The sequence below is a fragment of the Sorex fumeus genome, unplaced genomic scaffold (assembly GCF_029834395.1).
Source record: "Sorex fumeus unplaced genomic scaffold, SorFum_2.1 ptg000072l, whole genome shotgun sequence".
Lineage (NCBI taxonomy): Eukaryota > Metazoa > Chordata > Mammalia > Eulipotyphla > Soricidae > Sorex > Sorex fumeus.
In genome coordinates, this window is record NW_026606129.1 from 8,638,907 (window position 1) to 8,651,069 (window position 12,163).

General features: G+C 48.9%; 1 protein-coding gene across 4 annotated transcripts in view; it reads left to right on the plus strand.

Annotated features, from left to right (window-relative positions):
• Positions 1-12,163, plus strand: part of FANCD2 (FA complementation group D2) — a 60,926-nt gene that overhangs the window by 6,403 nt on the left and 42,360 nt on the right. For 3 of the 4 annotated variants that reach the window (XM_056129756.1, XM_056129757.1, XM_056129759.1), the window contains exons 5-13: positions 369-429; positions 2,581-2,633; positions 4,495-4,573; positions 7,675-7,799; positions 8,424-8,511; positions 9,910-10,014; positions 11,248-11,348; positions 11,828-11,936; positions 12,067-12,102. In XM_056129756.1, the coding sequence (XP_055985731.1) occupies positions 369-429; positions 2,581-2,633; positions 4,495-4,573; positions 7,675-7,799; positions 8,424-8,511; positions 9,910-10,014; positions 11,248-11,348; positions 11,828-11,936; positions 12,067-12,102 (757 nt within the window). Of the gene's footprint in view, positions 1-368; positions 430-2,580; positions 2,638-4,494; positions 4,574-7,674; positions 7,800-8,423; positions 8,512-9,909; positions 10,015-11,247; positions 11,349-11,827; positions 11,937-12,066; positions 12,103-12,163 lie in introns of those variants that run through there. The other variant, XM_056129758.1, reaches the window with a different exon arrangement.

The following is a 12,163-nucleotide window of genomic DNA, read 5'->3' on the forward strand; positions in this document are numbered from 1 at the left end:
AGGTCAGCCACATGCAAGGCAAACACCCTCCCCACTGTCTTACGGCACCGGCCCTGCTGCTGGATTTTTAACCTGAGCTTTAAATCGTTAAGTTTGTGCTTAGGAGTCTAAGAATCCCATTGTGTTCTCGAATGTGGCGTGCCTCTGTTGGTGGGATTGCAGCTCTTTCTCGAGCCGTCTTCCCTTGTTTCGTGCTCCTTATCATACAGAACAGTTTCTGGAGGGAGTCTGTCTTAAGGCTCAATGGCTGATAGCGTAGCACACGCCGCTGGGGGAGGCCCTGCGTTCTGTCCCATGAACGCTAACTATGTGAAGGGATGATATTCAAACAAGTAAAAATAGGATTTATTGATTTCTTTATTTCACAGCGGAGACAGTTCTTTCTGTAAGAGCCTCATTAAATTGCTGCTGGGGATTGACATATTACAGGTGAGACTCACTTTTCTGTGACTGCTTAGTGAAGGTTATTTGGGGCAGGCATATGCTCAGGGCTGTCACTGGGCAGAGGTGCTGTGGGTTATTGGGAGAGTTTATATGTTTCTGATGTACATCTGGTAGGGTGGTACCTACCTTTGAACCTGAGCTGATAATATTTTTATTTAAATTTTATTTTCATAAGTTTGTTCATATTGATTGATGACATTCAGCATTTCAACACCAGTCGCACCACCATTACACCTTCCCACCACCATTATTTTGAATTTTCCTACCACCATTCAAGCCTGCCTGCCAGGGGCAGATGGTAGATAATTTGTTTGCTATTGTTTATTAAGGGCTGGAGCGATAGCATAGCGGGTAGGGCGTTTGCCTTGCACGCAGCCAACATGGCCGACCCGAGTTTGATTCCTCCGCCCCTCTGGGAGAGCCCAGCAAGCTCCCGAGAGTATCTCTCCCGCAGGGTAGAGCCTGGCAAGCTCCCCGTAAACAAGTCTCACAATGGAGACATTAGTGGGCCCGCTCGAGCAAATCGATAAACAACGGGAGGACTGTGACGGTGACCGTTCTTGCTTACTATGAATATCATGAGAGATCATGCAGCTGCATAAGTGGCTGCGAGCTTCTGGAATTCTAAAATTGTAAATGTTTGGGGTCCAGAGACATTTCTGTAGAGAGCTAATCCATTTTGAGATTCATTTGGGCGTCTCTGGGTCAAGGCCATTGATGCGTCTGGAGGCAGATCCTGGGACAGCTGAGACCCCAAATGGGCAGGGAGATGGGAAGGGACGGCCCATCTCCATCCCCCCTGTGGCCTGGAGTTTTAGTCCTGGAACCCATGTACCTGGATTTTGCTTCTGGAAGCTCGTGGCCATTGGGGTTTCATCTGGAGTGGGAGGAGAGGCCACACCTGCCCATCTGAGGTACCCTGGTGGGATTGACTCAGTATGGGGTCCAGAGAGATCTCTGGCGAGCTGCTGTCTTTGGGATTCACTGCTGTGTCTGATTTGATTTTTAACACCTATTTAGTCCCTTAGCCTTTGCGTCCTGTTTCGTCAAGCTGTATCCTGTGTATGCAGAGTGCCTTGCTTATCTCTCCCGTGGTCATATTAGTGTACTTTGTAGATTTTTTTTATAGTGTAGGAGCACTGCTATTTATTCAGCCATTGATTAAGCAGATTGAATTGGGCATGAGCTCCACTTTGTAGATCTTTGAATTTCTTTATTAGCTCTTTTGAGTCTGTGCACAGCCGTGCTTGGGCCGCCGTCTGCAGTGCCGGGGATTGAACTGGGTCAGCTGCATGCGAAGCAGACGCCTTATCCCCTCTATTTTCTTTTCAGCACTGTATTTTTTCTTTCCCAATTACTGAGTGGATAGTACATTTATTGGCGCCGTTTCCAGACCTTTCGAATTGAAAGACAAAATGAAAATTTTCTTTTAGTGCTCCATCCAGCATTTTTCTTATTTCATTCTCTATTACATGTGTAAACTTTTCCTTTTTAAAATTTATCTTTTATTTTAGTCACACCTGCTGGGTGTTTAGGGCTTCCTTGTGACCCTGTGCTTGGGGATCGTTCCCAGTGGTCCTCAGGGATGGTAATTCCAGGGATTGAACCTGGATCAGTTTTGCACCAGGCAAGCAAGCACTTCAACCCTGTACTCTCTCTCTGATATTTTTTTTTTTTTGAAATTTTAAATACAGTTTTTTAACAAAGTCTAAGCTTTGTTTAGTTGAAAAGAAATTTCTTTCTTTGGGTCTGGAATGTCCAGGGATTCAGGCACTTCTTTGCATGTGGCTAACCTTGATTCAGTCCCCGGCACCACACGTTCTCCAGTTTCCTCTGGGAGCAACCCTGAGCCCTCGGGGACCGCTGAGTTTGAAACCACGCCGACTTCTGGGAGGAAAAAACAATGTTTTTTTAACAGAACTTTTCCTTCTGGTGAGGCACGGTACATCCTGTGCTGAGTTTGAAAATTACTGATGTGTGCTGGGAAGGGGGTGGGTGCATGCATCGAGTTCATGATACCCGACTTCAGTCCTTGACATTGCAAAAAAAAAAAAAATTCAGTACAATTAAGATCATTGAACATTTCTTTTGTACATTTCAAATCTATCACCTAACTGCCTGTATGTTCTCTTTTAGCCTGCCATTGTCAAAACCTTGTTAGAAAAGTTGCCAGAATTTTTTTTCCAAAGGTAAGTTTAACTTAGCGCCTGTGGACTGCTAGGCTCGCTGCTGTGTCTCTCTGGAAAGATTCTCTGTAGAGGCAGTGCTAGATTACTAAGTGAAATTTTACTGCTTTTTCTTGAAATTCTCTCTGTTGACTATGATTATATTCCCCCCCACCCTGCACACACACACCTTTTTTTGGTCACACCCTGCGGTGCTCAGGGTTTACAATTGGCTCTATGCTCAGGGATCACTCCTGGAGATCATATGGGTGCTGGGGGTTGCAGGCAAGCACCTTACCTGCTGAATTATCTCTCCAGCCCCGCCACTGCACACTCCTGAAAGGACTGTAGCTCAGCGATTGTCTCCAAGGAGGGGATCAGTTGGCTGGGGTCAGCTGTGCTCAGTGTATCCTTGGTTTTTGTTAATTCTTCCTTTTGGGTTTTTTTTGTTGGGGTTTTATTATCTTTAGGGGGGCCACACCTGGTGTGCTCAGGGTAACTCTTGGCTCTGCACTCAGGGATCACTGCTTTTGGACTTGGGGAAACCGTACGGGCTGGGATCAAACTCTGTTGGCCTCCAGCAAGTGCCCTTCCCGTTGTGTTACTGCTCCAGCTTTATTATTTGATTCAATTTTTTTTTTCTTTTTGGGTCACACCCAGTGATGCTCAGGGCTTACTCCTGGCTTTGCACGCAGAAATTACTCCTGGCGGTGCTCGGGGAACCCTATGGAATGCTGGAAATCGAACCCGGGTTGGCCGCGTGCAAGGTTAACACCCTCCCCGCTGTACTATTGCTCCAGCTTTATTATATGAAAATTTAAAATAAATTTCATTTTACTTTTTTGACCACACCTAATAGTGCTTAGGGGCTGTACTTGACACTCCAGGATCGTTCCTGGTGATGCTCGGGCTCAGTCCCAGGCCTCTCACTTGCCAGGCGCAGTTACTGGCTCTCAGTGGCTTGTCCGGCCCTGCTTCTTGGTCTTTGTACTTTCACGTGTGTGGGGTGGGATCCGGTACAGGGTCAGAATCTCACATGCATGAGGCAGATTCTCTCCTACTGACCTAGACTGCTCCCCCTTAGTTTGTGCTTAGTTTAGGTGTAAACGTAAATTTAGGCGCTTTGAGGCTGCCCCTAGGACGAGGCACATGCTTGGTATGTGGAACGTCCAGGTTCCATCCCCAGTGCCAGGTTGTCTTCCAGCACTGCTGCCAGTGCCCCCGAGCAATTCTCCAGGAATAGCCCTCCGCCCAAATAGTTGTGACAACGTAAAATACTCAGCTTACGCATGAGCTGGTCTTCAGTAAGACGCATGGGCGCTGGGATGGGGCGGGGACTGATGGTGCTGAGGCCACTCTGGAGAAGGAAAAGGGGACAGTGCTAGGAACTGCTGTAAAGCACAGTGCCCCAGAGGGAGAAAAGGTGTCGGCATTGAGGTGGGATGGAGATCGGGAGAGGCTGCAGGCGTTGGTGGGGGGAAGTGGGCCCTGTAAAGGGATGAGTGTTGGGACATGGTGTGCCTGCAGCTCTGTCAGTAGCCTCGTAACTCACAGTACCTCCATAGAGAAAAACACTCCCTGCTCATTTGGTAGTTCTGATGTTCTTACATTACACAGAGATGCCATCCAGTACAGCGGGTGCAAGTAAACCCAGCCAGAAACAGAAATAAGTGAAATAAAGGGCTCTGCAGACGGCTCTTGTCTCTCTGCAAACCCTCCCCCGTGGAGAGCATTTAGTGTCTCTCTCTGTGTCACAAGCGTTGTCGAGGTTTCTGTGCTGCTCAGGCAGAAGCCGGAGGCGTCGGGACTGGGTGGTGGCCGAGTCTGCAAGGCGCGCTGTGTCCCTTGAGCCTGTGGGCTGAGGCCTTCTCTCCTGCCCTCTCAGCAGAAGCAGCGACGGCATCAGCATGCCCCGGCTCATCATCAGCCAGCTCAAGTGGCTTGACCAAGTTGTGGACCCCAAGGTAGGTGTGGGGCTTCCCTTCTTGGATTCAGACTCCCTTCCGCAGTTAAACTCACTGATTCGGGGGTTGCAGGGTCTTTCTTGTTTTTTCCCTCTCCAGACAAGCAACTCACAGTTTTCCAATCTATTCATTCTCACTTTTCTTTTTTTCAATTGAGGATATACCAGCTTCTAGTCCTTTGTAAGTTTGAGGAATATGTTTTAACATCCTGGTCAGTCTCTGCCACCTCATGCTCTCCACCAAGGACGTTGTTGCCATCTGCTACCGTCCCTCGCTCCGTTTCTGCCTCTCCGTCCCATCTGGTTCCCCTCCGAGGCCTCCTTTCAGTCTTTCCTTTCCTTCTGTTTCTCATGTGAGTGAAGTAAATGAATAGTGTCTCTTTCTGCATCATTTACGCTGTCGGAATTTGAGAATCATGCTACTTTCAGTTTTCTCCATAAAAGGACCAGAGAGAAGGTCTAAGGGCTAAGGTGCTGCTTTTGCATGTGGCCAGCCCTGGTTCCATCCCAGACCTACATGTGAGCAGAGCCGGGTGCAGCCCCAGGGCCGCGCTACCCCAGCACCTCATCGTTGCGCCCTTACAGCCACTGCAATCACTCCAGGCCTCTGTATTGCTTGGCTACTCTCCCCTTTGCAAATCATGTGTGAAATGATATGTTAAATATTGTGAAATGTTTTATTCTTTTCATGTCTAGACTTGGTCGATGCTTAAAAAACTGATGCTTATCAGTTAAAAGTAATAGTTAAAAGTGATGAGATTCTAAACCATCCTACTAGTCTGCAAATTTTTGATTCCTATGTATGGCTCTACACTTAGGAATTGTTTCTAGTGGGACTTAGGGGACCGTTTGGGGTGCCGGGGATTGAGCCCCATTTGGCTGCATGCATGGCAAACGCCCTACCTGCTGTTCTATTGCTCTGGCCTGTGGGGGAACAGTTTTTCCCCAGTGTGCTCAGACACATTGCACACCAAATCTGGGCAGACAAGGATGATGGGTGCGTAGAGAAACACCCTCTGGGAGCAGCTGATTTACTTTATTGCCAAATACACGCATGTTTTATAGAGGGGCTCAGCTTACAGAAAGATCCACCCACATAATGTTTAGCATTACTGGCCTATGACCTCTCCAACTCTGCTTTGCCCCGGTCCAGTTCCAGCCAAGGCTAGATGCTGCAGTTAGGATGACCAAACTGCTAAGCGTACATGACAGCTTCTGTGTCTTTGGCGCACGTGACTAGGAGGTCGAGTGAGGCTCAGGGCCGAACACCCGGTGTTGGCCGACACCCTGTTCTTGCCAACTTAGCCCACATGCTCCCTCTTGCGAGGCTTTGCTTCTGGGCCACGTTGCAAGCTTGGGTCTATCTGCTCCAGTGCCTGTCACGATGCTCCACACCAGCCTCTTTGTTACATATTGAGGAAAATTTCAGGGAGTTTGGCAGTTGTGTAGCTTGTTAACACCCTGGTGAAGACTGTTTTGTGTGTGTCCACGTGTGTGCTGTGGGGAAGGTAGTTGGGCCACACCTGATAGTTCTCAGAGCTCCCTTCAGGCTCTCCTCAGGGGAGCCTACGTGATGCTAGGGATTGAACTGAGATTGGTCTTGTGTGAAGCAAAAGCTGTCTTTGGCCCAGATGAAGTTTGGTGGGTAGCAAATTGTTCTGGCGACACCTGACAGCCTCAGAGCTTACTGCTGGCCCTGTGCTCAGTAATCACTTATGGCAGTTCTCTGGGGATCCATATGTAGTGCTGGAGGTTAAGCTGGGGTCAGCCTCCTGCACAACAAGCACCTTAACGCCTGTGCTCTTGACCCTACAATAGATCTGCTTGGAACCCTTTCTTTTCAATTAAAATCATTGTACTACCTGTTTTTGGGGTGTGGGGAGACATGAGGACCCAGTTGCGCCACCCTCTCTGGTGCTCAGGCTTTTTTCCTGGCTCTGAGATTAGATGTGACTCCTGGGTGCACAGGGCACCATCTTTGGTACTTGGGATTCGAACCCGAGTCAGCTGCATACAAGTCTAAACTCCTGTCCATGTGTCTGGCCCCATTCTCGTTTCATCAGGCGTTCCAGTATTAAATCTCCATATGAAGGAAGGTGGGTTTGGAGTGTTTCCTACACTGGAACTTTGCTTTCTTCTGTTGCTGTGTTGGTGCTCAGTAGGGATTGTCAGGGCCAGGGAGATGGGACACGGTGCTAGAATGCTGCCTTTACGTGCCTGAACTGCTGCTTGAATCTGAGCATGGCCAGGTACAGCCCAGAGAGCAAACAAGGGAATGAAGAGATAGTGACAGTGGATCGGATGCTTGCCTTTCATGTGAGTGACTTGGGTTTGGTCCCTGGCATCCCCTACATTACCAGGAGTGATCCTTGAGCTCCGAGCTAAGGAGGAGGCCCTGAGCACTGCTGAGTGTGGCTCAAAAACCTAAAAAAACCCCAAGATGCAAATGAAGTGGGAATTGTCGGACACATTCCTTCAAATTTGGGCATTAAATGAAATAAAGCATAGCAGATTTCTAAGATAATTTAGCATCCTCTTTTTTTCTATTGAGAATCTCCTGAGTACCCAAAAAGCAATAAATAAATAAAAAGGGGCTGGAGCAATAGCACAGCAGGTAGGGCGTTTGCCTTGCACGCAGCCGACCTAGGTTCGATTCCCAGCATCCCATATGGTCCCCTGAGCACCGCCAGGAGTAATTCCTGGGTGCATGAGCCAGGAGTAACCCCTGTGCATTGTCGGGTGTGACCCAAAAAGCAAAAAAAAAAAAAATAGATTCTCCTGAGTAAAATTTGCTGAACCAGCTATGTTTTAATTTAGGATTTGAATTCAAGTGTGTTGCTGTTATGTCATGTCTTAGCCGTACAAATAGAGTAGAAAGTCTTTGGGCAGGGTGGTGCAATGGGTAGGGCACTTGCCTATGCGGGGATGACTAAATTCGGTTTCTGGCACCCCAGACAGTCTCTCATGCCCACTGGCATCAATCCTTTTGCTCAGAGCCAGGAGTGACTCTGAGTACCACTTTGGTGTGGCCTGAAATCAGACAGAAGGTTGGCAATCTTCCCTAACGAGTGCAGTGTCCTAACCCCGCCTTCTGTGTGGCAGGAGCTTACCGCCAAACTCATGCAGTTGATCAGCATTGCCCCCGAGCACCTGCAGGAGGACCTGATCACCAGCCTGCCTGAGATCCTTGGGGATGCCCAGCATGCGGAGGTGGGAAAGGAACTCAGGTGGGTACACGGCTTCGCTCGGGGGCTGTCACTGCAGTGGGAAACGAGGAGCGGCTGTTTCCTTTTCCTCTGACAGGCTGCCTCCCAGGAGTCGCGTTTCATATATTTACTTTCTTGTAAGGAGGTGCTGGAATGACTGGGGCCAAGCAATGGGTACTGGAGTAGCTGCAAGTACAATTTGGGGGAGCTTTTTCTTGATTCTCTTAAAGAAGGTAGATTTCCGGAGGGTGTTCAAGAATTTAGTTCGGGAAAAGGGGCAGTAGGCTTCGTACATTTGGAGTTCTTGCCGAGGTGTCTTTGTGTTGTGCTGGTGTGCGCTTTTCTGAAGGAGCGCGTCAGACTCCATGTGGCAGTGTTAGTAATGGGAACAGTCATTCCCACTCGGAGGTGGCGGTCCTGAGTGTGTGCTGCCAGTTTCAGCAGTACTCGGGTCACGCCTGGTGGGCTGGGGAAGACCATGTCAGGTGCCGGGGGTCGAACCCTGGTCAGCTGTGTTCAGGGCTAGTGCCTTACCTGCCGTGCAGTCTCCCCGGCCCCAGTTACCTCGGTTTTTTAGTAAAAGCCTACTGTAAATAAGTGACCTTGCGTCCCCTCATGCTGTTTGCTGCTGTGCTTTCCTCGCAGTGACCTCCTGTCAGCGAACTCCCAGCTTGCGCTGCCCATCCTGGATGTTCTTTCCAGCCTCCAGCTTGACCAGCAGCTCCTAGCTAAGGTAGGAGAAACGGCTCTCCCAAGGGAGCAGCTGGCATTGTGAGTGATGGACGTGTCATTCTGGAATCATCTCGAGTAGTGCAATTGATAATCTTTTTTTTTTTCCTGTTTTGGATCACACCCAGCAATGCTCGGGTTCCTCCTGGCTCATGCACTCAGGAATTACTCCTGGCGGTGCTCAGGGGACCATATGGGATGCTGGGAATCCAACCTGGGTCATCTGCATGCAAGGCAAATGCCCTGCCCGCTGTGCTATGGCTCCAGCCCTGCAAATGATTTTTTTTTTTTTTTTTTTGCATTTTGGGTCATACCCAGCGATGCACAGGGGTTATACTCCTGGCTCATGCATTCAGGAATCACTCCTGGCGGTGCTCAGGGGACCATATGGGATGCTGGGGATTGAACCTGGGTCGGCCGCGTGCAAGGCAAGCGCCCTACCCACTGTGCTATCGCTCCAGTCCCCTGCAGTTGATATTCTTGATGATATTTTTTTGTCAGACTGTAAATTGTTTGGTTTGTATTGCTTTACTGTCCCATTAGTATAGAATTGCAGGGGCTGGAGAGATACTCCAGTGGCTAGACTGTTTGCCCTGCCTGCAGCCAACCTGGGGTTGACCTCCAGTGTCCCCTGTGGTCCCCTGAGCACTGCTGGGTGTGCCCCCGAAACAAGACAAAAACCCAAAGCATAGTATTCTAGCATTGCAAAACTGTAGCCTGGTGGCGCTCTGTGTGTGGGGTTCAGCCTGCTCTCGCCACCCCTCCATTTCCCTCTGATGGCCACCATGCTTCTCATAGGGTCTTGTTGATGCTTTGTTACTCAGTATTTATTTATTTATTTTTGGGTTTTAGGGCACACCCAGCTATGCACTTGGGGATTACTCCTCATTCTGCACTCAGGAGTTACCTCCGCTAGCTGCTGGGGATCAGACCCAGGTCAGCTATGTGGTGCAAAGCAAGAGCCCAGCCCACTGACTCTCTCTCCAGCCCTACTCAGTATTTATTGGGGGGGGGGGGGCGCTACTGCTGGTGATCATTGGCTGATCATTTCAAGGCTTGGCTGTGTGCAGTGATCTGGCTGTGGCCCCGTGGAATTGGGGGCAAGCAGCAGGGCCATCCGGCGGTGCTGGGGCTCAGCAGTGTTGGTGGAATTGCCTCTTAGCAGATAACAATTTTGCTTTGTTTGGGGGCAACACCAAGCGGTGCTCTGGGGTTACTCTTGGTGGTGCTGGTGCTCCATATGGATGCCTGGGATCGACCTGGGTGGGCCATGTGCAAGGCAGGCGCCCTGCTCACACATTACTGTTGCTCGGTACCCAGTGTTTTAAGATTTTTATGGAAATATATAGATTGCATTGTTGACATGAAAAATTGTAAGAATTTTGTGCTTTCTTTTCTTAAGGTTCGCCAAATGGTGATGGGTAAGCTGTCATCCATCAGGCTGGACGATTTGCCAGTGATTGTCAAGTTTATTCTTCACACCATAACACCCGCAGACACACTGGAGGTACAGTACCGTGTCCAGTCCAGACTGACGTGAGGGGGAATAGGCAGTAGCATTCATTGGTGCTCTGGGATGCAGCGACTGTTCCGTTGACTCTCCCCCTTTCATTTACTTTCTCCTCCCCATTTTTCCTCATGCAGGGGATAAAATTCAGGCAAATGCCTTACCACTAAGCCACATCATTGGCCCAGAGTCAGCAGTGTAGAAAAGAATGAACCTTGATGAAGCTCAAATCAAGATAGACTGTTAAAAATTGGGATTCTAGGAGCTAGGGTTATAGTATAGCCGGCAGGGCATCTGCCTTGTATGTGTGGTTAACCTGGGTTCAATCCCCAGCTTTCCTATGGATCCCCGAGGACCGTCATGAGTAATTCCTGAGCATCACTGAGTATGACCCAAAAACCAAAAATAAAGGGGATTCTACTGGTATTTTTTTTTCTCCAAATTAATTGTTAATGCTAATTGATTGGTGATGGTTAAGCTGTTAGGGCATGAATGAAGCCTTTAGCTAGACTTAATATTCCAAATAAACTGTTATAGGTGATATGATAGTGAAATAATATAATGGATTATGAAATTCTAAAGGGTATGACAAACTGCGGTTGCAGTCCTCTGTGGGGGTGGGGGCCACACACCCAGCAATGCTCAGGAGTTACTCCTGGCTCTGCTCCCAGGAGCGTCTCCTGATGGTGCTTGGGGGAACCACATGGCATATTGGGGGATCCAGCCCGGTTGGCCGTGTGTGAGGCAAACGCCCTGCATAGTACTATTCCGTCTGGCCCCGTCTGTTTGTTTCTTCACCTCCTTTTTATTTTGGGCTGCATCTGGTTGTGCTTGGGGGGTCACTATTGACAGTGTTTGGGAGACCACACAGTGACTGGGATCAAACTGGGTGTGTCAGATGCAAGACCTTAGCCCTAAACTCTTGTCCACATTTCTTGGGTTGTTTTTTTTTTTAATTGTTATTGACTTGTTTTGGGGCCACACCCAGTAATACTCAGGAGTTTACTCCTGATTCTGCACTCAGGAATTATTCCTGGCAGTGCTCCGGGGGCAATATGGGATGCTGGGGGTTGAATTTAAGTCACCCACGTACAAGGCATGCACTGTACCTGTTGTACTCTTTCATTAGTCCTTCAAAGAGGCCTTATCTGACATTTAATTCTAACTCATGGTTCATCATCTGTCCACGTCGAATGAGCCGAGCCAAGCACAGCTGATTGTGTTTCTTCCCAGGTCATTTCTGAGCTTCGGGAGAGATTGGATCTGGAGCATTTTATTTTGCCATCTCAGTTGCTGGCTTCTCAGCTCAGATTGAAGTGTAGAGGACTCGCATGGTATGGCCCAGCACTCGCCGCCCTTCTTTCTCTCGACTTCTCTCCTGAACCCAGTCACTACAAATGATGCCAGTGCATTAATGTAATATCCTGTAGCTTTTCATGTTTTTCTTATTTTTCTCTGTTCTCCACCAAACCTGGCTGTGTTCAGGGCTTATTCCTGACTTTGTGCTCAGGGGTCACTCCTGATGGTGCCCAGGGCATTAAATGCTGACCAAACTGAAGTCAGCTATGTATAGAAAAGCACCTTACCCCATTTCCTATCTCTCTAGCTCCTCCTACTCTACAGCTTTGAAAGTTTGTGTGTTCTTGTGTATATGTATTCCTGGGGTATTCAGGTAAATCCCAGACTGCAGAATAAGTCTTTCGCCGTTTACACAAAGTTGTGACTAGTTTCAAGCAGCGGGTGCGTGCAGAAACCCATGTTTCCCAAGTTCAGATAAGAGGAAAGAGTGACTGTTTCCTCTTTCTGCTCCTAGTTCTTTGGGCTACCCGGAGGAGAGCTCTCGGGACTGTGTGACGCTGTTCTTTGACGTGATCAAGTCAGCTATTCGGTACGAGAAGAACATCTCTGACGCCTTCCTTAAGGTGAGTGAGGACGCTGCACTTCGAGGGTCAGGAGGGGCAGGTACAGCGGGGGAGACTGTTGCTGCTCGCCAGCTGGGCAGCACGGGCCGGGAAGACGTGTTAAAAGGCTTTCGTGCTCTTTGTCTTGCAGGCAATTGAAAATGTTCCCACTGAGACCGAACACAAGGTAATGACGCACTGGGAATTCGAAGAGACTCCATCTTCACGTCATAGTCTTGGTTTTCCTT